This window comes from Vanacampus margaritifer, chromosome 6 (assembly GCF_051991255.1).
Source record: "Vanacampus margaritifer isolate UIUO_Vmar chromosome 6, RoL_Vmar_1.0, whole genome shotgun sequence".
In the NCBI taxonomy this organism is placed as follows: domain Eukaryota; kingdom Metazoa; phylum Chordata; class Actinopteri; order Syngnathiformes; family Syngnathidae; genus Vanacampus; species Vanacampus margaritifer.
The window spans coordinates 25,634,099-25,658,825 of NC_135437.1; the positions used below are offsets into that span (position 1 = coordinate 25,634,099).

A 24,727-nucleotide genomic window follows, 5' to 3' on the forward strand; every position below is an offset into this window, starting at 1 on the left:
AGAAGTAACATTAGCTATTGTTGCCATCCCTGTTAAATTGGGCCTACAGTAGTTGCATGCCATTTTGGATTCCTTGAACACAAGGTTGTTACCAAAATAAATTGATGAACATTATCAGCGAGGCCCAATTGGCTCTAATTTTATGCATGCCTTCACATGCATTGCTAATGATGCTCGTCCTGATGCCATTGTGCCCCCTCCCATCCCTCTCTCCACCCACCCACGCGTCTCTCCTCTTTCCACCAGCGTGTTTAGAGGCCTTAACCTTAATCCCTAACCTTGCTGTGATTTTATTACCGTAATCTGGCCCGGAATGGGTTTAGCACTCCAAGACGCTGGTAGACAGAAGGGCAAGGACAACGGCAGAAGGACTGTTGAGAGAGGAAGAGTTGTACTTGGGGAGCTAATCCTTATTGAAGGGCATGCATCGTTCGTATTTCTGCATGCTTTAATTTACTCATATCTTGGCAAACATAATTAGTGAAATGCCCATGAGCAAAGCACTTCAATAATTAAACTTTGATGAAACAGACAGACCCCTCCGTGATAGAAGGGTTTCCGTGTCCCAATGATCATAGGAGCTATATGTTGCCTGGGGATTTCTGCCCCTTGCAGGGTCACTCATAGCAAACAGGTCCCAGGTGAGGGATCACGGATCCCTTATGACCAGCACAATAAATGGACACACGTTTCTCTTTACGGATGCGGGCTACCGGGCCAAGCCTGCAGGTGGGGCTCAGTGATGAGCGCCTGGTGGCTGGGCGTGCACCCATGGGGCCCGGTGGGGCAAAGCCCCGAAAAGGCAACGTGGGTCCCCCTTCCCATGGGCTCACCACCTGTAGAAGGGGCCAAAGGTGTCGGGTGCATAGTGATCTTGGCGATCCGATCCCTGGCTACAGAAGCTAGCTAGCTCTTGGGACATGGAATGTCATCTCTCTGGCGGGGAGGGAGCCTGAGCTGGTATGTGAGGCCGAGAAGTTCCGACACTAATAGTCGGATAGTCGGACTCGCCTTCACACACAACTTGGGCTCTGGTACCACGCCATTCTGGTCAGTTCAGCCACCACTGTTGCCAGCATCCAATGATGCTTAGATTTTGATACTCCTGAGCGCTCACCAAGGCCAGCCCACCCGGCGGAATAGCCCCCGCTAGCCGCATCCCGGAAACATGTTCACCAACCCCATTGTAACTATTTACAGCAGATACATTGCAGCCACAATACAAACTCATCACGACAGGGTTCACCCCGAGACGAGAGGGTAGCCTCCCACCGCCTTCTGGTGGGGGACATTGAGTCTGAGTGGACCATGTTCAGCCGGTCCACTGTTGTGGCGGCAATCCTCGAACCTGCCCCAGTGGTAAGGGAATGCCGTCAAACTGAAGAAGGAGTCCTACCGGGCCATTTAAGCCTGTGGGACTCCGGAAGCAGCTGAAATGGTTCGTCATTTTTACGTTAAGTATCTTTGAGTACTCCGGGCTTCGGCCTTTCCTGGGTGGAGTTTGCATGTTCTCCCCGTGCCTGCGTGGGTTTTCTCCGGGTGCTCCGGTTTCCTTCCACATTCCAAAAACATGCATGGCAGGTTGATTGGACACTCCAAATTGTCCAAAGGTGTGATTGTGAATATGGTTGTTCGTCTCTGTGTGCCCTGCAATTGACTGGCAACCAGTTCAGGGTGTACCCCGCCTACTGCCCGAAGCCAGCTGGGATAGGCTCCAGCAACCCCCCGCGACCCTTGTGAGGACAAGCGGTTAAGAAAATGGATGGATGGATCTTTGAGTACCTACTTTTTTTTTTGTATTTTGTAGGATGTTTTATTGCAGTGCTGGCCCCATCGTCATTATGAGTCACGACACAGGTTTGATACAGAATAAAAGAGCGTTGAAAAGCTACAAGTGACTTGAGTGAGGATTTGAGTGAGAGCGCGTGTCGCTTTAAAAGCTGGAGCGTGCTTCCGAGCAGCAGGAGGCGGGAGCGAGTGGTGTTGGCTGCCTGCATTGGAACAGTCCTCTGTAATGAGCAGATTTTCTCGGAGAGAGAGAGAGAGAGAGAGAGAGAGAGAGAGAGAGAGAGAGAGAGAGAGAGAGGATAAGAAGGAATTGTGGGAGCAAGACAAGCAGGTTATGCGTCAGCCGCTTCTCCACGGGGAAACGTGGAGATGAGCAGGAGATGCTGAAGAGCGCCGAAGAGAGCAAAACAAGATCATATAGATGGATATTATCTCATCAAGCAGGCACGCTGAAGGCAACCCACGCAGAGGATAAACCACTTATGGACGCAGTGGATTAAAGACCTGCAGACAGACTGAGACGAAAGCCGCAGGAGCAACACGGGCGGAGATATTCATCTATTCATTTATTTATCTTCATTGTGTGTGCGCGGGTGTGTGTGTGTGTTTGTGTGTGTAGAAGGGGGAGACTGCATTGCTGTTTGCTGGCACTCGATGGGCAGACAAAAAAAACAAAACAGCAAAGCGCAATTAATTTATGTTTGTCCCTGATTTTTTTTCACCTTTCAAAGTATCTGCGAGCTCCCCGGTTCTTCGTGTAAGCCAAAAGTGAGCTACAGACTGACTTAGTTGTGTGGTTTAACGATGCCAACCTTATGCTCGATCACCAAGAGCGGAGTTGAAGACCAACAACACCGTCCAAGGAAGGAAGTGCTTTTTTGATCGATCCGACAGCATGACACATACCTGTGCAGTTGGGGCCTCGGTCCTGATTGTGGAAGCCTAAGCTTGGATGTTTGATGAGCTGCCATTGGGGAGACTTCTGTGCTCCACGCGCAAGAGAGGAGGAGGAGGAGGAGGAGGAAGAGGCGGCATAGTCACATAGGAGGCGCCTGAAAGCAGGAAAGGAGGCAAGTGAGCGTTGTGGACCGCGTAGGCCGGCCCATGGCGGACTGCTGGAGCTTTCTCGCGCTTTTATCTCCTGCTGAGAGTGTATAATGGCAGCGATGGGACCAGCGTACTCCTCTCTCATGTCTGTCAGGAGTCGGCAAGTTGTGAGTTGGTGCTCCCAAAAAGCCAGCGGGAGGATGGTGTGAACTATCTACCAGGAGATCCCCGCCACGCCGCCGCCGCCACGCAGGGCCGCCTTGTTTCTTCTTCCTCGGCTTGTAAAGCGTACTGCAACTGAGGCCTGTGTTGAACTGAGTGGGAGTTCGCTCCCTCCCGCTCACTCCTTCCTCTTCTTCTCCTCCTCATCTGACCTCCACCTCGGACCTCAGCTCCATGGACTGATCCCATTAGCACCAAACTGTCCTCCTTTCTTCTACCTCTCTTTTCTTTTTCTTTTCTTTTTCTTTTTGCCGAGGCTTCAGGTGAATTGCCGAGACCTGTTTCATGCATGTCCACTGGAGGCAGATTCAACTTTGACGATGGGGGGTCATACTGCGGTGGGTGGGAGGAGGGCAAGGCGCACGGCCACGGGATATGCACGGGACCCAAGGGCCAGGGCGAGTACTGTGGCTCGTGGGCCCACGGCTTCGAGCTGCTGGGCGTCTACACTTGGCCCAGCGGGAACACTTACCAGGGCACGTGGGCGCAGGGCAAGAGACACGGCGTGGGGGTCGAGAACAAGGGGAGATGGGTCTACAAGGGGGAATGGACGCACGGCTTTAAGGGACGCTACGGCCTTCGGGAGAGCACCGGGATGAGCGGGAAGTACGAGGGAACGTGGAACAATGGGCTGCAAGACGGATACGGCACTGAGACGTACTCGGATGGAGGTAAGATGGGCAGGACTTTTGTGTTGGTTGCTTTGAGCGTGAGGGGAAGAAAATGTGAATGCAGGTCAAAGGGCAAAAGTGGATTCAGTAAACTCTGTAACTGAAAAATGATTGACAGCAGGTGACAGGTTCGAGGTTCGAGATGTACAATGGTGGGAAGTTATTAAGAGGTGACACATACATTCAGAAGTTGCTTGAGCTCTCTTTTCTATTCCGATAGTACTTTTCTAATTGGTCTTGACACATTTGTAAAGTTAGCAAATCACATTATTGGACCCTGATAAGGCAAAATGTTAAAACGCTACGGGTGCACCGATCCCAATGTTTTGGCTGATCACCTGGTCAGCTCACAGCAGAAGAGGACTGTGGCTGAACGCTGCCAATGTGCCCAACAGAGTCCCATTTGTTGCATACTTCAAATTGTATTCATTTTTTTTTATGCACTTGTCCTAAATTAGGGTCACACGTGAGCTGGGGCTTGTCCTACCTGACTTTGGTCGGCAGTCAATCACTGGGCATTGTAGACAAACACTCTATTAGCGATTAAGAATCTTCAATTAACCCTAGGAATTAAAGGGGGGAGAACATATAAGCTCCAAACAGGAGAGCCTGTGTCAGTTTCTCACATGGACATTTTCCTTGCGACAAGAAAAAACATTAAACTGTTGGCGAACATCTGTCAAACGTCTAACAAGAAATAAACATTTGCTATGATCGCAAACATTAGCCCCTCAGTGGGGATTTGGGCTTTAAAAACGTTCCTGTTTTTGTTGAAAGTACTCTTTAGGCTATGGTTTGAGGACACACTGTATTTAGTTGCATTCAGTTCAGGTCGGAGAAGTGTAAGAGGTGAAAGAGTGATACAAGTCAGAGGTCAAACGCAAAAAAGGCTTCAAAGTCTCAAGACAGCAAAGCGACTAAAATAAACAGAATTTCATGAAGTCACTGAAAAAGAGACCATTTTTGCAATGTTCTCCCTCGCCTTTCTTTACTTTTTGGATGCATCTCATTGTTTACACTTCTACAAAATTCCCATCTAGACACAATGACGACATTTACAAAGTATTTGGGCTCTCAGAATGAATATTGACAATTGATGACTTCCTATTCTATTTAAAAAGATCTGTACCGCCATCAAGGCAGCAGAATGACAGTTTGACAGAATGCTAACACTTCCACCGACGTAGGCTACTGATGCTAACATGTTAACTAGCTAGCTAGCTAGCTAGAGAGATAGATAGATAGCTAAATATTTTATTAATCCACAAGGGAAATTCACTGTTCCAACAAGTCTCCGCAATAAAAACAATATAAGTCAAGGCAAATAATAATATATAGTAATAATATTAAGGATATAACATGTTAGTCATAGTAGCCTATTATATGTTTTTTTTTTTAAAGTCAAAATTCTAGTGCAGTCTGAAGATCCAGAAACAGATGGGAATTAGTAGCCTATAAAAATATAAGAGGTTATTTTATTTTTATTTTTTAAGTTTAGTGTAAAAAATTAGATACGTTGGGGCAGTGTTTCACCATTAATTCAATAAGACCTCAACTATCCTAAAGCACATTAAAACACAAATCAATTGGGCATGATCGTTTGACATCATCAATGTCATGAAATCCTTTTGAGTAAACGGGCTCACGATCAGTGACTGTTGTACATTTTTGCACACACACGCATTATGTATACAAAGTCTCACACACGTAAACTTGCCCCGATGTGTTTGCAACCAAAGCAAAAGCGCTGACAAAAAATATGCATGCAGTCTAGTTACATAAGTCTACTATGAGCAGCAGGCTGTTCCAGGACAATACTGCTCTGGACCACACACAAACACATGCACGCATGCACACTCCATTGCAGGCGGTGCGATGATATCTACGGATGAGATTACTTTGAAGGGTTTCATCAGGACAGAGATAGCTTGACATCCAGCCAGACAGATGCGTTAGAGGAGACAATGTAAAGGATAGCTGGATGGACAGCTGTACATTTGCGTGAATCACTCATATGACATAAAGATGCCTGTCCGGATGATCGTTGTCATAAGAAGTACACTACATCTGATATGTAGCAGCTCTCCTCTCCTCTTGTTGCTGTTTGGCTTTCTGCTCCTCTCCGTTTGTTCTCCTCCCACCTTTCTCTTTCCTCCCGCATCCCACTGCATTTCCACTCAGCTACTCTACAGTACAGTGGGTTTCCATAGCAACGCACACCGATGTGCAGCAGGTCAGCGTGTCACGAGAGACTCTGTACCTTGCTGCTATTGGCCCGTCGGAGGGCTGTACAAGGCTCTGATTGGCTGGCTTGGCCTTCCGGGCTAATGGTGTTTACAGAGATGAGGAGCTAAGCTGACTGATTACAAACCGCATTCACACATAGACGCACGCATGCACATGCACACACACAATGAGGAAAAGAGCAATAGAGGCAGATTTGTCACTGTGTTACGCAGACGTAACAGACAGAGATTACAGCAGTCAGTTGCTCTGTCTGACATCTTAATACGACACAGCCACAGCAAATAGCCGTTCTCTTCTATTATGGAGCCTCAAACAAGCAAAACAAAAACAAACAAAACAGAAAAAGGCAGAAATCGCAACGTTAACACTCCTTGTACACAATAAATTCTGTAGAGTAAATTTGACTCCGTAGCAGAGTCTATTTGGTCCCAAGTGATAATTTCGTTGATGAAAAATTTGCGTCATATTTTTCGAAAACTAAAACAGAAGCCATTCATCGAGACTATAACGATAACTAAAATTGACTGACAATTTTGTCAATAACTAAAATGAAAATAAAAAAAACACGGTGACGAAAATTCACACAATCCAATCAGAAGGAATGAAACGCGGGTGGGAGAAAAGAACCACTCAGAACTGTTCATTGTTCACTGCACTTTATTTAATGTTCAAACATGATTACATTCATTGTGAAGCTGTAAGATTAATCTCAAGCATTTTTTTTTATCTAGATGAAAACTAAGTTATAATATATTATTGTCAGTTCAACATGTTTCATTGAAACAATAAAGACACCGTTGTATTAAATGCGTCTTGCGTGTTAAACTACAGTTACAAATAGGTGTGTTATAATTTCCTGTATAAAAATGTATGCTGAAGGAAAATATCGACTAAACTGTCAATTTAGTTGACTAAAATAGCTTTTTTTTCATTGACTAAAATTGGATTAAAACTAAAACACAATGACTAAATTATGACCAAAACTTTAATTGATTTTAGTCAAAAGACTATGTTAGATATTATTAACATTTAAATTCTTTATTTTCATATATTAACCATTGTTATACATTATTAACATTTTAATTCTTTATATTAACCATGTCGAAATGTTTTGTAGATGTGAGGTAGTGTTGAACTCAGTATAATTTGACCTTAAACTGGAACATATTGTTTGGTCTAAAAATTCCTTCTCAGTGGTCTGTGCGAAAACACACATTTGGTCCTTGAGAACAGAATCTGTCTCGAACACACACACACCCCTGACCCTGACTCTGTTTTCGCCATCGCTCACGGAAAAGTACCCAGAGAGTATGTTTTGTCTACAAATGAAAGAGAGGCGGTCTGTTTAACTATAAGAAGCCATTTTACACGCGGAAGAGACACATTCGGCACTCTGAAATTCCACCTGTTATGTGATGTTTGGAGTCTGTAACGATGTCCAGAGATCTCTGTTTTTTTTTTTTATTAAATCATTTTTGCAAAGGTGTTTTTTCTTACATTAAATCTGTCTTATATTTTGGAACACGCAAAGAGGACAAATAATTTTATTCCTCTTCAACTACAACTAAAACTAAATAAAAATTTCTTGTCAAAATGAACACTGCTCTAAACAGAGTAAAATCTACACTTGGAAGAGAGTAAACTATTCAGAGTAAATTTTACTCCAAGTATGTTTAGTACGTACGAGAGAATTTGCTAATCTCATGTAAAAAAAACTATTAAATAATTTTTCAGTGAGAAATTCTAAGTAAATTTTGCAAGGAGCGATTTGGACGAAATTTTTACTAGTTAATTAAAAAAAAAAGAAGTTACACAAGGGTTGAGGAACAAACTCACAACCTTCATCTTGGGAGACTAACACTCCATCACCTGAGCTATGCCACTCCCACTGTCTCCAAAAGAAGATTTTTTAGTGTTGGAGTTAAGAAGATTCCAGCTGACATCCAAGCGATATACTAACACACAGTAGGACTCCCAACCTGAAGTTGTGGGTTTGTTCCTCAACCCCTTGAGTGACTTATTTTTTTAATTTACTCTCTTCCAAATGTAAATTTTACTCTGTTTAGAGTGGGACCAAATAGACTCTGTTTAGAGTAATATCTACTGTACTGTAGGAAATGGATGGATGAATGTTTTTCCACTGTGGGATGATCTTTTTGCTCTTCCATTGGCTTTCACAAAGGTGGACGTTTAAAGATGAACAAACAAACAAAAGAAAGTCGAGTAGTTGAAGTAGATAATTTTTGGAGCAGTGAAGTGAAATTGGACAATTAAACACCTCTTGAAGTGGTTGTCATGCCGTGTTTTATACGCTACCACTGGGCCTGCGTACATTTTGCCCCTGGAGTTCAGTGGCTTCCCATTTCCATATGTACTGTGACGGTTTGTCCCAGCAAGATGTGAAAGAGAGAGTACGAGCATCGGCATATCAGTATTTAAGTCAGACTCTCGTCTTTTGTTCACGACTTTGGAGGTCATCACTTACACAAAAGTCTGTTAAAATGCATTCATCCGCTAGCATGTCACTGAATAGTTTCACGTTTGGACTCCCTGACTTGTCAGATCACTTGACAGAAATATGCGTGCAAAAAAAAGTACACACAATGAAAGTAAAAGTGTTCTGGTACACTGCTTAAGAGCTATCCTGCAGAGCATGGAGCAGCTTTTGTGAACGGCTGCCAAACATTCAGGGCAGAAAACGTGACAAGAAGACTTGCTCGCTGGCAAAAAGGGAGAACATTTATAAATAATGCAGGCAGTCGAATTTTTGGAAAAGCTGTTTGTTTTTTTATGTGAAAGGAAATGCAGTCAACACATTTGTTAGCCTTTAAAGATGCACACATAACACAAAATATGTTGCTTTTGCAAACAGTTGAAACCATAAAGATAAAAAAAAAAGTTTCCTTGTATTTACAATAATAGATTATGTACGCCGCATATATAATTGTGGTATATATTTTTTTTAATTATATATAATTGTCTCTTGTTCATAATGTTGAAGAACAATTGTTTTTTAGGACTGTTTCTCTAGAGAAACACAATATGTGATGCTGTAAATGCTCACTTCTAATTAAGATTTTACACCGTCACACCAATTGCCTTTCATAAGAGGATCCTTTGTTGACATTTTTTTTAGCGCATGGCAGAAAACATGGCGGACTGTATAGAAACACCATACACGAAGAAAGTTAGCGGGCGAAATCGCCACTAGTTAAGCACTTTAATGGCCGAAGGTCAGAGGAGGTTTACGGAGAAGCTTAATGTATGTATTGGTGACAAAACTGAAACTATTGCATATATATTTATTTTTGGAAATGCAGTGACTTAAGTACAGTGACACTTGTCTTGTGATGTGAGCATTTCAATGGCATCTGGTCTCTAGTTAACAACTAAATATCACAGCTTACACAATTCTTCTTTTCAAATCCAGTCTTGGACAAACATGCAGTCATGTTACGTAGCGTTAGCAAATTAGCATTGTAGCACCTTTAATGCAGCTGTCAGGATAGGACATAGCAACTATAGCTACAGTGTACGCAAGTGAGGTCGGCAGGTACCAAAACACAGATGCAGAATGCAATATTTATTCGGATAAGATAAACAATATGTGGACACTCAAGTGAAAAACTAGGCACAAAAATATATTTTGTCTCATTTATAGGAATCCATAACACAATTCTGATACTCGTTGCCTTTTGATCCTCCGTTCGTAACGCTGGACGGCTTTTTCTTTAGCCTTCTCGTTCACCGATGGATACATTTAAGGATCTTTGCGCAGTTTGTCGCTTTTTTTTTAACTCGAGACTGCCACCTCTGGCCCAAAGCGTAACTGCGGCATTTGTGTCAGACTCGTTCCTGATGTTAAAGCGACAGCCGCAGTTGACAAAGGAAAACATGACTTCAAATGCGGTAAGAAAAACTCCGCCCTTCCCCTCCCCAAAGAAACTGTGGAGTGTGCACGCTCTACTATAAAGGGAAGATAAAAGCTGACAGGTGTAGTCAGAGTAAAACAGTCAGGGCTCTCCGTACTCTTCTGGGCATTGGCTTTCACATGATCTTTTTAAATGGCACAATGCATCTTTAAAGTTGGAAAAAAAAAAGAAAGCAGTTTTTACTTCGGTTGTTGCTTCAGGTCTTTCCGATGCACTGCTGTTGATATAGCGCCCCCATAATGGCGCAACACTGCAACTGCAGTTAAAATGCGTTCCTGCCGAGGCTCAGGCTGGAGGTGGCGAGCAAATTAGGTGGAGGTGGCCGCCTCTGAATTTTGTACACAGGAAAAACCCTGCAGAAACATAACAGACATTGTGAACCTCTTATTTTCCTGATACGATGGATCCTTTCCATTATTATTTTCAGCAAATGATTAATCCTCAAATGAAAATTTGAAAAAGTGAGACGGAAAAAAAGGGCCCAAGCAAAATCCCTTAAACGGATGATGGCACCACACTGTGATTTGCAGAGGTTTAACTCTGAACTGACTTTTAGTGTTCAATGACGTATAGTTTTTGCCAACCTGTCTGTTGCCTGTTATGTCTGCCTACCTTCTGTTTTTACATTAGTGCGATGAGTTTTCCCTCGCTTTCAACACTCCTCTGTCGAGGTCATCCTTTTGACAACAATATCAAAGTTTTTACTTGGATTAACTATATGCATTCCTTGCATCTTTTGGAATTGCACGTACATTTACATGGATCACACACACACACACACACACACACGCACACACACACACACACACACACACACACACACACACACACCACACAAGATGTCGCCATATGAGTGTGCAGTGCAGCATCTCTTCATAATGCCAGAATAGCATGAAGCCCAAAAGGGTCTTTCATCCTTGCTGATTCTGCACAAAAAAAAAACAGATACGGTATCAGCATAATAATAATACGCACATGCCTCTCTTATGTAAGGGGAGTTAGGATGTTTGAAATGCGGATTAGTGGAGCTGTCTGTCATACAAAAATTCCCAAAACCTCTTTTGGATCTGTGCCCAGGATCAGTGCTGATGAAGTAATAATTGGACATACCATTGAGGGAGTTTGCCCAGAAAGCACTTTGTGTGGGCTCCTTTTTGGATTATCAGAAAAGGGCGGTGGATTAACATGCTTACCATATCATCCATTTGTTTTGATCAGTGACCATGCACGCAAACATTACAAATAACACATTTGGGGAATTATAATGTGCCACCAGTAAAAACAGTGCAAAACAATTTGCTTGAAGACAGTATTTTCATATTCCTATTTTCATTGACATCTCACACTACATATTTGTATTCACATCTCGGATTTCTGCTCATATTACTACACTGTGCACGTCTACAAAAAAACGACAAATAAAAGACAATTCCACTCATGTGCACAGTTAGCGATTTGCACTAGACTTGCACTGGGCATGATAATAGCTGCCTGTAGTGTTACCTATTGTTAAAACTGAAAGGATCACCAAGAGTGTTGGCTCAAATCAGCCATTATTATTATTACCCACTCATTATTTCTCGCTCTAAATCTGTTAAAGCAGCGACCACATACAACTACAATACAAAGTACAGTACATGAAAAGGAGGGCAGTTCCGCAGGCATATTTAGTTCTTAGTACCTTGGTAGGGGGAGTTTTCAGATGCTATACTGACAATTACCAGGACTTCATTAACATGTTTAGATGCTCATATTTTCTTGTAGGAATCACTCGACTGGGGTTACATTTTTTTTTTAAACCATTTTGCATAAAATGTGAATAACTTCAGATGAGCGCTTCAGGCTCAGCGGCCTCCTGTTCTGAGATTTTGTTTTGCTGTTCGTCCCGTTTTCCCTTTGTTGAAATGAAGCAGTAAATGCTTGATGATTAACTCTTTGACTGCCAGACGTTTTCAGAAAAGGGATGCCGTTGGTGCCAGCCGATTTAAGCATTTTGACTGATCTTTCAAGGTCCACAGAAAAGAGTCATCGCTGCCATCTAGGGGCCAAAAATAGGCATTATACTAACTAGATCTGCTTGATACTTTCAGGACAGCTGGCCAAGGCTTTCCTCCACCCCCCAAAAAAAAACTTGGTGAACGTCTTTTAACGTCTTTGGCGCTCCTGCGTAGGATTTTACTAAACGTTATTTAACGTTTTTGGCAGTCAAAGAGTTAAGATAATTTTTTTAAGGGGACATATTGTGAAAAAAATTACTTTTAATGGCTTGTGTACAAATAGTCGGACTTCCTGCAACAATCAAAGCAAATCTTTAGTTTTTTTTGTCCAGTTTTAAAATTGGGTCAGTCGAATTCATATAAATGCCCCCCACGCAGAGGTTCTTTTAGGCGTACCCTTGCCCGTAAGGTGACGCTAGGGTTGTGAAATAAAGGCATAATATTTTCCCTTGTCCCTTAAAAACAAGTTGGCCATTAATTAATCATCTTGACCAGCAGTAAAATTTCATGCTAATTTTTTTTGTTTTGTTTTGGAATTGATACCACAGCCCTTATACATTTTCCTTATTCAGGCGTGTGGCTGCAGAGTGACAGTGGCGTCAAATTTTTTAATGGGCCACATGACTTGTTGCCACTGATGGCCATTTTGACTGCGAAACCACATCAATGTATAATATAACCACATCAATCAATACTATAGTGCAAACTGTTATGGTTTATAACAGGTGGAAACCCAAAGCACCAACAGAGCATACAGTTCATTTAATAGTCTTGATTTCACAAAGCTAAAGTAACAAAATGCAAAAAAAAAATATATATATTTTTAGCAAAAACTGGGTAACAAAAAGCGTAGGGAAAGAGTAGCTGAAAACGACAGCGCATGGCAAAAACAAACACTATTACGGTGATGGAAAGAAGCAACAAGGGGCATTCACCGCTGGGAACTTATAACCAATCACTCCCAGGTGTGCGCCACAAAGACTGGGAGTTGATTGGCAATTACTCCCAGGTGTGCGCCTGCTTGTTCACTGCACACCCTAAAGGGAAATAAGAAAAACATAGGTAAGAAACAGCTGACAGCAAAAACAAAACTGAACAGACAGAACATGACACACAAGATTATTTTGGTGCAGATTTTTCAAATACAGCGGGTTGGATTTGGCCCCCAGGCCTTGAGTTTAACACCAGTGCTGTAGCTGGACTTGACAAATGCATGCATTTATCCCATAAATTTATGTACTGATGAACCCAGTGTTGTTGTACTCCAGTTCCAGTAAATTTTACACCAGAGGTGGCCAAACTACGGTCTGGGTGCCATTTGCGGCCCGCTATTAATTTTTTCAGCGGCTGTACAGTACTAACCTGGCAATAGCAAGATTGATATTGTGATTCACTCAAGGGAGTTCTCCACAATATCAATCTGGGACTGTTCCACGGTGATTTTCTCAGGAAAAGCGGGACATTCTGTACAGTACTTCGAGCTGATTGGACGATGCAGCATTGTGCACGTTTGTTTTGACCAATCACGCCCACAGATTAAAATGTCATCTTCATTTTTGCCAATGGGGAAGCACAAATATCTTTACCAGCTAAAAATGCCCGAAGCGCCATTCGCTGTTCAACATTCATCAAGGAAACGGTGAGAAATTCTTCGAGAACAGAATTAATTGCAGCATCCATTCGTCGTCGTGTTTGTTTGTCCTGGCGTCGGCGCTGGCTTCCTAGTTTCGTCACAGCTACATATCCTGTCCCCAAACACACTGTCACTCTGATTGGTTTGAATCACCAGTGGTTGGGATCGGTCGAAATCAACGGGCTCGGTGCAAGATGTATTCTCCGGAGTTTGTGAACTCACAAATACCGCGAGAATTCAGCTTGCAGGGCAAGGTTAGGCATATTATTTATATATATGAATGACATTTGACACAGCCAACAGCCTGAAAGGTTAGTTAATAAATAAATAAATAAATAAATAGGGTGGATTTGAGCAGAGTGACAGGGGAGGGTGTGAAAAAATAGTGCTACTATCACAAATTAATTTGTGTCGAGCTATACTAAATATGCAAAACTAGAAAAAAATATTTACGACTAATACAATGACTCTTCAAAACGCTTTGGTGAATAAATCGAATCCAATTTTACAGTAGAAACTTACAACCGTTTGTTCTTGCTTTGGTTCTGAATGTTGAGATGGGATTCGGCTGCTGTTCAGTGCAGGGGTGGATCTAGTTTAGTGCAATACAGGGCTGTTGGCCACCCCAAAATTTGGAAAAACTCTTAACTATTTTTAAGTTCATCAAATTCACCAGAAAATATAAACAATATATAATTGTTTACTTGATTGATTTTAGCATATTGAATACATTTAAGTTGAATACATTCAAAGTGGTCCTTCTTGCATCCTTAATTTTTTTTTGTAGGTTGCCAAAAGTTTTGGACACCCCTGTCTTACACAGTGAAACTTCTCCCAAAATATCAACTGACATGATGAAAAACACATAAATCTTTCATCGTCCAACTAGATTTCAAAGTACCGTATTTTCCGCATTATACGGTGCTCCTAAAAAACGTACATTTTCTCAAAAACCTTATAATCCAATGCACCTTATATGTGGATCAATATTGGTTAAGTACAGCCACCGTAGTCAGGGGGTGTCGCCGAAGTAACAGAGGTTAGAACGGTAGTCCTACACCTGAACAAGGCTGTCAGATATTGTAAATATGGATATTAACGTTTGAACAATGTTGAGTTATTGAGTTATCGTTATAATGTTAATACGGAACCATATTGTGACTGCACTACCAGTAACTTGTTTTGGGAGTGAACAGAGTTGTCAGAACACTGGTTTGTATTGTATTACCCGTAATAAATATTGACTGACAGACTCATCTGACTGTTTTGTTGACATTCTCTTTATCTAGTGGATGCTTAACGCAACCCCTGCCACTACAGTAGCTTCTATTCTATGCGCCTTATAATGCCTTATATATGGAAAACGTTTTTCTATTGGCCATTCATTGAAGGTGCGCCTTATAATCTGATGCGCCTTATAGTGCGAAAAATACGGTATATTTTTATCTGCGTGTCCTCACCTTCATGTGTGTGTCCTCCATTGTCTGCAAAGGTGCACTTTGTGGATTTTAGACACTTGTGAATGAGTTCATGTATTGGTTAAGACAACAATTAGACATTCAGGCAGGGCGACGGTGCATGAGCAAAACTTCTGTGTTGTTTCCGCAGCTCCCCACGTTTACGCTCTTCTGCGTGGCTGCCTCGTGCTACAGTAGCCGCGACCTGAATTATAGGCTCATATAATTCAAGTGTGCTTCCTGTTGGCCCCCAGGCAGAATCTGCTAAATCGTTTTGGCATGTGAGTTGCGACTGTATGCACAGGAAGCTTTATGTACCCAGTGCTTGGTACACATAGAGTCAATGGTTAGACACGACTAACAGTTCATCAGTTGTTGCATGCCCGGGCATTGTCAGAGGACACATTCTTATACATCTATTTGACAATGAAGAAATACTCCAACTCGCTCTGACTGATACTTCCATTTACGAATTTGCATGTTGTCCTTCACTGTATATCATTAACATGGCCTGTTTGAATTGGATCTTGTAAAGGACAGCACCACCAAATGCGTGCTGCGAAGACTCTATATTTCAGCACCATGGAAAGCGACATGCAGCCTCATGTTCGTTTAGTAACCGAGGCATGACACCACAAGTCGGTTTAAAATTTTCCAAAAGTTTTTCTTCGGTTCATTGGTAAATTTTTCAGATCAGAATTTAATTTCCCAGAAATACTTGTTCAATTTTCACATCATTTCGTCACTTGAGCACACCAAAAAAGCAGTTTCCTGTTTCAAAATGGAGGACACAAGCTTGCACCAGAGAAAAACGGACTCTGCGGCAACTTGAAGAGTTCCAATTGGAGGCACTTGTCTGACATCCCGCCATTCTCGAAGAGAACATTTTCCAATTAGCCCTTGCAGCAGAAGTCTTCTTGCTCCTCTCGCCGCTCTGTGCCATCCAGCAACGCGACATTCCGTGGTCACCACCCCTCACCACCCACACAATACACAGGTTTGATGAAAGGGTTTTACAATCCAAACAGGAAAAGTCAAATGTAAATCTTGCCCAGTCAATCTTGCACGTACATGAAAAGTGTAACCTTCAAATTTAGGGCAGTGAAAAAACAATAAGCCCTATTCAATTTACCCGACTCATAATTCATGTTTTTTCAATAAATTTCAACAGTGTAGTTAAAGGGGAAGTAAACCCCAACATTTTCTTGACAATCTGTTCTATGCAGCCCCACTAGTCTAATCACGGCATTCTGACGCGCTTGTGGAATATGAATTCAGCAGCACAATTCATCTGTTTTTATCCATCCCAAGGGGCGGCCATTTTGCCACTTGCTGACTACTGAAAATGACATTGCAGTTGCTCAGGATTCAGGTAACAACCAATCACAGCTCACCTGTTTTCTGAAGTGAGCTGTGATTGGTTGAGCCCTAAGCAATTGTAAAACACACATTTCACAAATGTATATTAATCAGTCAATGCCAAGTTTAGACTAGTGGGGGTGCATACAAAATTAATGTGAAGAAAACATTTGGGTTGACTTCCCCTTTAAAATGACTTGTTTAAATATTTACTGTTAAAATAAATTACTTTGAACGTATCAACTTCCTGCCATCCATTTTGGAAATGACGTCATATTTGGACGCTCGTCAGAAGCAAAGAGCTGTGAATGAAGATTTGTTTTGGACGAAGAACCACCGATAAACATTTTCAAAAGATTGGAATAAGTTTACACACTCTAAAAACAGTTGGGTCAAAAGTAATCCAATTATGGATAAAAAATGAACTCATCCACTTTATGGGTTGTTTTACACTAAAAGACCCAATTCTTGACTCAAATAGAGGATCGGTCCATTGTTGACCCATAGTTGGTTTAATTTGGACCCAACTGTTTTTAGAGTGCAGTGCTCGGATCGAGGAACTGATCAGAGAAGTTTTCAGAATCGCTATTGAAGACATTGAAACATTTTCATGGCCTATTCTAAGAAGCTCGGTTAGGTAGTTAACCCCTAAAAACTGCAGTAGGCTGGAAAACACCAAATAGGGACCATTCACTTACACACCAACTCGTCACTGTTGCCTTACTTCCAAGAAATGAAGTTTAGAAGTATCTATCTCCCTTTTTGCAGTTATTGAAAAAAAAAGAAGATATGGTTGATTGTGTGAATACATGTATACTGTTGTGATGTTAAATAAATCTTTTAAAAAAGAAAATAAAATAACCACTCATGATCAAGGTTGTATTATTTGTTGTATCAATGAAATGTCGGTTCAAAATTAAGGCAATTTCTGAAGTTGGACTGGCACTTTGTATATTAGAGGGTGCTGCTGTCTGCATAACAAATGACACCCATGAATAAACTCGTCACCATCATGACATAATCTCATTATTGTGTGCTTTATGCAATTAAAAGTAAGTGCAAATTACTTACTAAACTGTGACTTAATACTCATTTGTCTGGTAAATAAAACACACTCAGATGCTAGTTAGTTTAGCCTTGTTTTTTTGTGTATAGTTCTGAAACGATCTTGACCAGCATCGCCTCAGCATTCAATCTCAAAGAATTATAATTGAGCTGCTCAAACTGAAGGTGGACCCCCATTTGTTTTTTATTTTTTATTTTTTTAACGCGTGTGTGGCATTCATGTTATGCAGCCTCATGCGTTTATTTAAGACCAGCCTCAGCCTCCTTCGCCTTGACTGGCCAAGCTTGGCTGCGGATGTATAATAAAATGGTAATCCTGTCACACTGTTCCATTGGTGTTTGTATGTACTTTGATCTGTCTGTCATATGGTCATGCAGCTGTGTCCTGACATGATTACAAAGGCCTGAGCAGATGTGCTGGCCAGATGCCTTTGACACATGCACTTTCCTCTCTGTGTGTATAGATGAGAAGATGCTGCTCAAAGGGCAATAAGGGCAGGCCTACATTTAAATCATAATACAGTCAACCACAATTCATCAAGAGGGACATTCCAAACCAGACTATAATAGTGAGGCCATATAAACAAACACATCTTTTCTAATACTTTTTACCCATCCCACATGCTTTAAACACATTTAACCCTGGAGAACCCACGGGGTCAAATTTGGCCCCTATAAATTCTGCTACTCAAATAACAAAGACCTTCTTCTTTTTTTTTTTTTTTTTTTACAAATTTAACTTCAAAAGTCCAGAGTGCCACTTCTGACCCCTGCATGGGGCCATCTAGTGGATGAATATTGCACTTACATGAGCCAGAGTGGTGGTGACAAGATGGCTGGCAACAAACATGCTGTTTTGTCTTCTCAGCAAACCATCAGATGGTAAAATTCAGTTTTTTTTGTTAATCTATTTCATATCATGTTGCAGAATGCCTAGGAGTATGTTTTATATATATATATATATATATATATATATTGATAAATTAGCAACTCTGAGCAGGTTCAAAAAATAAGGGTTAAAATAAAAAAAAAACATATATTTTGGTGTTCAGTGAACTTATGGCAGTCATTTAATGTATAATTCATAATTTTCCAAAGAAGAAAAGGGTTCTTGGGTTCTCCAGGGTTAAACCTATCAAACATTACACTCGCTTAAAAATCTGTGATTTATTAGGGACATAGAGGATGAACTGTAATATAGCACAATTTCACTCTCAGTGAATGTTGTTACTGTGTGACGTCGTTCTATAACATAAGCAACAATACAATTGGCTTATTAAAAATGGCTTCATTCAGCACTTCCCACTTCAGTGACACTTAAAGCCCACCAGGGAAATGGTTGTGCGTGTTTACGACAGAGAGGGAGCGTAGCTGCAGTCCTTATATGGTCGTGTAGTTTGGTTTAGTACGATCGCAACAGAATGATTCACAGACCTGTTACATCACAGCTACGGCAGACGGGATGGATCCCTTCTATTGGAGCACACTTCCGTTTGAGAGAGCGAGAAAGAGAGAGCGTGTGTGGTTGAGGGAGAGGCGGAATGATGGAAACGCGCGCGCGCACAACACACACACACACACACACACCGATGCCCTACTTTTCAGCAACATTGAGATATAAGTCCTATCGTGCGGCAGTGAATGTGTGTTACGCAATATCAGTCAGTTGGTATGAAAGAACGGGACGGCATCGACTGACGGGAGCAGAGCACCTCTCAGCTTATTATTTGGAGAGAATGTAAAATGCGGTGTAGAGGGCAGAGGCGACTTCCCAAATTGGGCAGCCGCACCTGGATCCCACCAGAAGGCCTTTGTTTAGAATATTTAATTCATGCTTAATACAGAGCAGGGCTTTAATTGCAACATTAACATGTCTAAAAAAAAAACTTACCTCACCTTCACTTTCCTAACATACTACATTTGTGAGACTTCCTCCTTTTTCCTAATGACCTAAATCGGCCTCGATTGGCGTAGGGGCACAAAATGTGCTAGTATAGGTTAGGGGTAGACTACAGCGTGTTCCAATTTACGTCAGTGGACACTGAAGGAAGTCGCGGAATGCTACTGAATAATTCAGTGTTGTCACATAGTGTTTTGCAGTGTTCAGGACTGTCTGCAACTGGTTTGGCTGAGATTCTAAATGTCGATAGCATTGAAACAACACCGATCTTTACAGCTAATGGAAGTACTACAATGGCACATGGTCCTTTTCACATCAATTCTTTTTACAGTAAATTACGTTGTCAGGGTTTTAAATGAACTCTTTTGATCATCAGCCAATGTGGTTGATGACTCTCTAAAGTGACCAACTCATCAGAATTTCTACCAGCCATTTTTTTTTTAATCGACCTCCCTCACACTATCTACCTGTATGTTTCTTGTACTCTTTGCACGCTAGACTGTAGTGTGAAATATGGACAGTTGTGCAGCCGATGGGCGTATTAATAGTAAGCACCAAGTTCTTCATTTTCATGCTGAGGCAAGTCTAGTTGACCGTGTTTGAGAATTTGGCATAATGTGCTGCGCCATGCTGTGAGTTCCGGGCGGACCGAGGGTGTTTTTTTTTTTATACACAGGTGGCACACCTGGTAATTTGTTGACTGAAAGTAGATTTGGCTTCGGACCAGGTGAAACGAGGTTGTGCCACAGGTGGTGTAACGGGATTTCTGCGCTCCACTCATGTGTGGGGTGGATAATATCATATTTCATTCCTGGGCCACAGAGTTTGGGGCTGGTGGGTGGGGCCATATCACACACAGACATTTATCCTTATAAACAAAGATATTTTTTTTGCGCCGCGAGCTGCCACAGGACTAGAGCAAATCCATTTCTTCTTCTGCCATGCCAAGAAGTATCGCCTAGTAGTGGAAAAAGTCAGCTGTACTCACAACCACAATGGCGTAAAATGCTCTGAAAAAAATGCTAGATTATGAAGAGAATATTAATCATGATTAATTTGGTAATAATTGCAATCACGATTAGGACAATTATTTGTTTTTTGGTAATTAAAAAGAAAATGTTTAAATGTAAAAAAATATTAAGACAAATACATTTTTTGGAACACTATAATTATGCAAGTTCCTTTTGGACCAAATTATTTATTTATTATTTAATTAGTCATTTTTAAAATAAAAAGGTGCAAATATATACATTTGAACAACTCAAAATTAGTATTAATAATCTTTGATTTTTGTTTACGATTATGCCGATTTTGTAATTGTGGAGTGTAATAATTGAATATTGATTAATTGCACAGCCCTATAATAGTCTAGAAAACAAAACTCGATTTCACAATTTAGCAAATTTTCAAAAATTTGATTTTTAAAATGACGATTAATCAAATTAATTCGATTTATTGCCCAGCCCTACTGTGAACATAACAAAACAATGTCTACCCCACCTCCACGCAGATTTAAGATGTGTCTCATGCTAAATAGAACCCACTTCAAGGATTTGATTGTTCCATTCTTTAGTGATGAGTCTGTACAACAAATGATAACTGAAACCCTTTTACCTGATATAAAAGGAACGGAGGAAAGGAATAATACCACCCCCCCCCCCCCCCCCCGATCCCCCTTCTTTCAATCATGTCCAGTATTGGGTCAAAAGAAGGCTGGAAGTCCAAGAAGAAATGAAATCTAACCGCAGCCCAAATATTTTTGTTGATATTTGGCTGAATGTTTTTTTTTTCCTTCTCTTTCTCCAGGCACATTTCAGGGCCAGTGGGTTGGTGGGATGCGGCACGGCTATGGAGTTCGCCAAAGTGTCCCTTACGGCATGGCGGCCGTCATCCGCTCCCCTCTCCGTACCTCCATCAACTCCCTTCGCTCCAGTTCGGAACACAGCAACGGTACAGCTCTTCTTGACCGGAGTGGCGCAGTAGTTCCCGTTCCTCCCCCTCTTCCCGGAACCTTGTCCACCAGCGTCTCCATGTGCAGCACAGGAAGCAGCGGCAGCAGTCCTGCAGTGTCTCGAGGGGGCTTCGTATTGACAGCGCACAGTGAAACTGAGCTCCTCAAGGGGAAGCGCAAGAGTGGACTGTTCAGGAGGTCAATTCTGTCCGGGCTTAAGCTGAGGAAGTCTGAGTCCAGGAGCTCTCTGGCTTCTCAAAGGTCGAAACAGAGCTCGTTCAGGAGCGAAGCTGGGATGAGCACCGTGTCTTCAGCTGGCTCTGATATCAACTCCACCATCAGGTAGGAGGACAACCAGCTGTCAATCTAGCTTTAAAAGAGACGTAAAACGCATTTTGGTAACTTCATTACAACACCAGTGGTTCTATGTTATGTAAATGATTAAGTGCTCAATTTTGGGCAAAGAAATGTCGTTTTATGCAAATGAGCGGCGCTGCTACTTCACGATCCAGCAAAGCACAGAATAGCTCGCTTGCGTACACATTTTCATAAATACGCAGTTAACAAAAGATTCTCTTGGCTGCTCTAGAGACCCAACTATTTGTAACAGGCAATTAAAAAGAACATTTTTTTCATAATATATCCTGGCCCGGTGATGCAAGGTAAATCCAAAGGCGTCCTTTTTGGACTAAATAATACTTTGGGTGTCTTGGATTCGCACACCTTTCCGTTGATTGTGTTCTCTTCTCCTCTGCAGGTACAGAAGGTAGCTACATTATGCCAACCCTAATATTGCAGTTGCATTTAAAATGCATAATGTATAAATGTATGTAAATTAGCATTCTTTTTTTTTTCATGATTCAGTAAAGGTCAATACTGTACACCAATACGTAGAAGCTTTTTATCTAAAGTGATACTTGAAATGTGCTAACAAAAAAAAAAGGGGAAAAAAGTCATGCGCACTATTGTTTATTGAAAAAATATTTAATTATAATTATTTGCTGTACCTTTGTTGTTGAACAGAAAAAAAAAATGTTTTAGTGATAAAGGATTGTATATTCGTTGGAGCAAAAGCTGGCGTTTCCTGGTTTTTGGTCCTGGCCTTGGAGATGCTCCGGGCAGAATGACAATGTAGCAGCCGAAAGTTGCTTTTATTTAATTTTTATTTTTATTTTTATTTTTTTTTCCTGGAGAGCTCAGTATTGTTCATTTGGTAATTTTACCGATTTGACATGTCATCGTCATTGCTCTTTTTTAATTTTTTTTTTTTTTTAGTTATATTTTTCTTATTAATTTTCATTTTGTATGTGGGTGAGTACGTGTATGTGCATGTGCGTGTGAGTGTGTATTCATTAGTTCACCTAAAACCTATTAAAAAAAATCCCATACCGTTCACCTAAACCGAACACTTCAGAACCCAGCTTGAGCCGTGAGGCCGTCAGGAGACCCGAGGAAGGACCAAAGAAAAGAAAGGAAAGTGAAATCCAGCACCGACCAGACACAGAAAGTTGCTTTTAAACTTGCTCAGGCCACGTCAAAAGAATGGTGCAGTGGGTCTAACGTGATTTTGGTGAATTTGATCGGGGCACAGGCAGACCTGATTCTGAGATCTGTGGACATATACGTGATGTACATATTTCATTCATAATGATGTGAACAAAAGGCATCAAACATCAACATATGTGTGACTAGCGCGCCACATTCAAAAGGAATGGGAGGAGCTGCTTTGATTGGACATGTTTGAACAGCTGTACATACCTGCCTCTTTTAGAGATGTCAGCTTGAGCTCATCCGCGAAATTAACTGCACAAAATCTATGTGCAGATTTACATCGCCCGCCATGCTGGATTTACGCCGGTCATGAAAATATAGCCCTGTTTGTGTGTTTCATGTTTCATTCATATTTTATTTTTGCAAGAAGCCCAGAGGGTCCAAAACTATGTATAAAAAGGGGAAATTAATCAAAAATGTCTCATTTAAAATGGTAAAATATAGATGTTGAAAATTTTTGTTTAGGTTGTAAAAGGTTTTTGTTATTTATATTTTTATTTCTTGAACAACTGCTTGCAAAAGCATTGCCTTCCTATATAATACACTGCATTTTAGTAGTCACTTGTACCCAAACCGTCTTTAATTTATTGGAGGGAAAATACTACAGCTGCAAGGGAGACGCTAGAAAGAAAAAGCGGAAGATGTTCACAGACTGCATTGGTCATACAGTTAGATGTTAAAAGGTTGTATGTGGAAAGTTCCGCACTTCTTGAAATCCTGGCTATCAAATTCCAAGCATTCAGGATTGAGGTGGTTTATTTTTAAAGGCACTAAGCAGACTGACAAACACTTTATGCTAAACACCGCTGTCAGCAGCTCTTAACCTGTTTGCGAGTGGCTGTCCAAATCTTATCAGGCCACTTGTTATCGGCCAAGCTCAGAGAGACAGAAACAGATTGCACACTTGGGTTCTTTTCCATTTTTATTTTTTTCAGTAAAAGGATGGCCCGACAATTTGTTGTGTTACTTGTTAGTTCGGGTTGCAAAGTGTGAGAACTTTTCCATTTGAAACAGTCACTGTGGTCAATATTCTCTAAGCATATATGTATGTATTTTTGTCCTCAGAAAAATGAAACTGGCATTCATTTGCAATGCTATCAATCCGTTTTCGTAATAGTAATCTGTAATTAAATAATTAGCCATGACTTTTTCATTAACCAATCTCAGCGGAATGCCCGGCGGGCCACCAGCCTTTTAAAACTCTGGGGGAAGCAATACAAACGACAATGAGCTTAAACCTGCTTATAAGGCGGAAAACACACACAGACGCATGAATTTAAAAGGAATGAAGGGAGCTGCTTTGATTAGCTGCGAGTCAGTTGTGTTGCCTGCGACAACGGCTAATGTTCGGCCAATTGGGCAATTTTTATATCGGTAAATAACCATATCACACAAACATAAGTATTAACATCCGTTTTGCCCTCGATAAGCTTCAAGAGTAGTCTGCACCTGAAATGCTTTTCCAACAGTATTGAAAGACTGACTCGCTAATGCTAATCAGCGCGCTACTCGCGGCACTTTTATCACTCAAAAGAACGGCTCCACGCTGGAAAAAAAACAACAACTTTTATTGGAGAAACTTGATTGTGGCTTTTTCCTTCTACTCTCTAATGTGGCTACAACTTAACAGTGTATTAGACCGCGTGGAACCACACTGCCCCTCAGTGGCCAAAAAGGGTACAACATGAAAAGTGTTCCAAATAAAGGCACACACAGACAAAGGCAAGACAGTATTAAATCATTTGAATAAAATCGATTTTGGGACATTTAAAATCGATTCTGAATCGTACTCAATGAGAATCGCGATTCTTATGAGAATCAATTTTTTGGGCACACCCCTACTGCATATTAAGTAAAAATTTGGTGTAAAAAAACAAACAAACAAAAAACAACAACAACAAGTGGGC

At 41.3% G+C, this 24,727-nt stretch overlaps 1 protein-coding gene across 2 annotated transcripts in view; it reads left to right on the forward strand.

Moving 5' to 3' along the window:
* The first annotated feature begins 2,025 nt into the window (after window positions 1–2,025).
* The window catches only part of jph3b (junctophilin 3b), a 56,524-nt gene continuing 33,822 nt past the window's right edge, over window positions 2,026–24,727 (forward strand). Inside the window, exons 1-3 of one of the 2 annotated variants that reach the window (XM_077567740.1) lie at window positions 2,026–3,728; window positions 21,125–21,268; window positions 21,362–21,611. In XM_077567740.1, coding sequence (XP_077423866.1) covers window positions 3,347–3,728; window positions 21,125–21,268; window positions 21,362–21,611 — 776 coding nt within the window. In that variant the 5' untranslated portion in view covers window positions 2,026–3,346. Of the gene's footprint in view, window positions 3,729–21,124; window positions 21,612–24,727 lie in introns of both variants that reach the window. The other variant, XM_077567739.1, reaches the window with a different exon arrangement.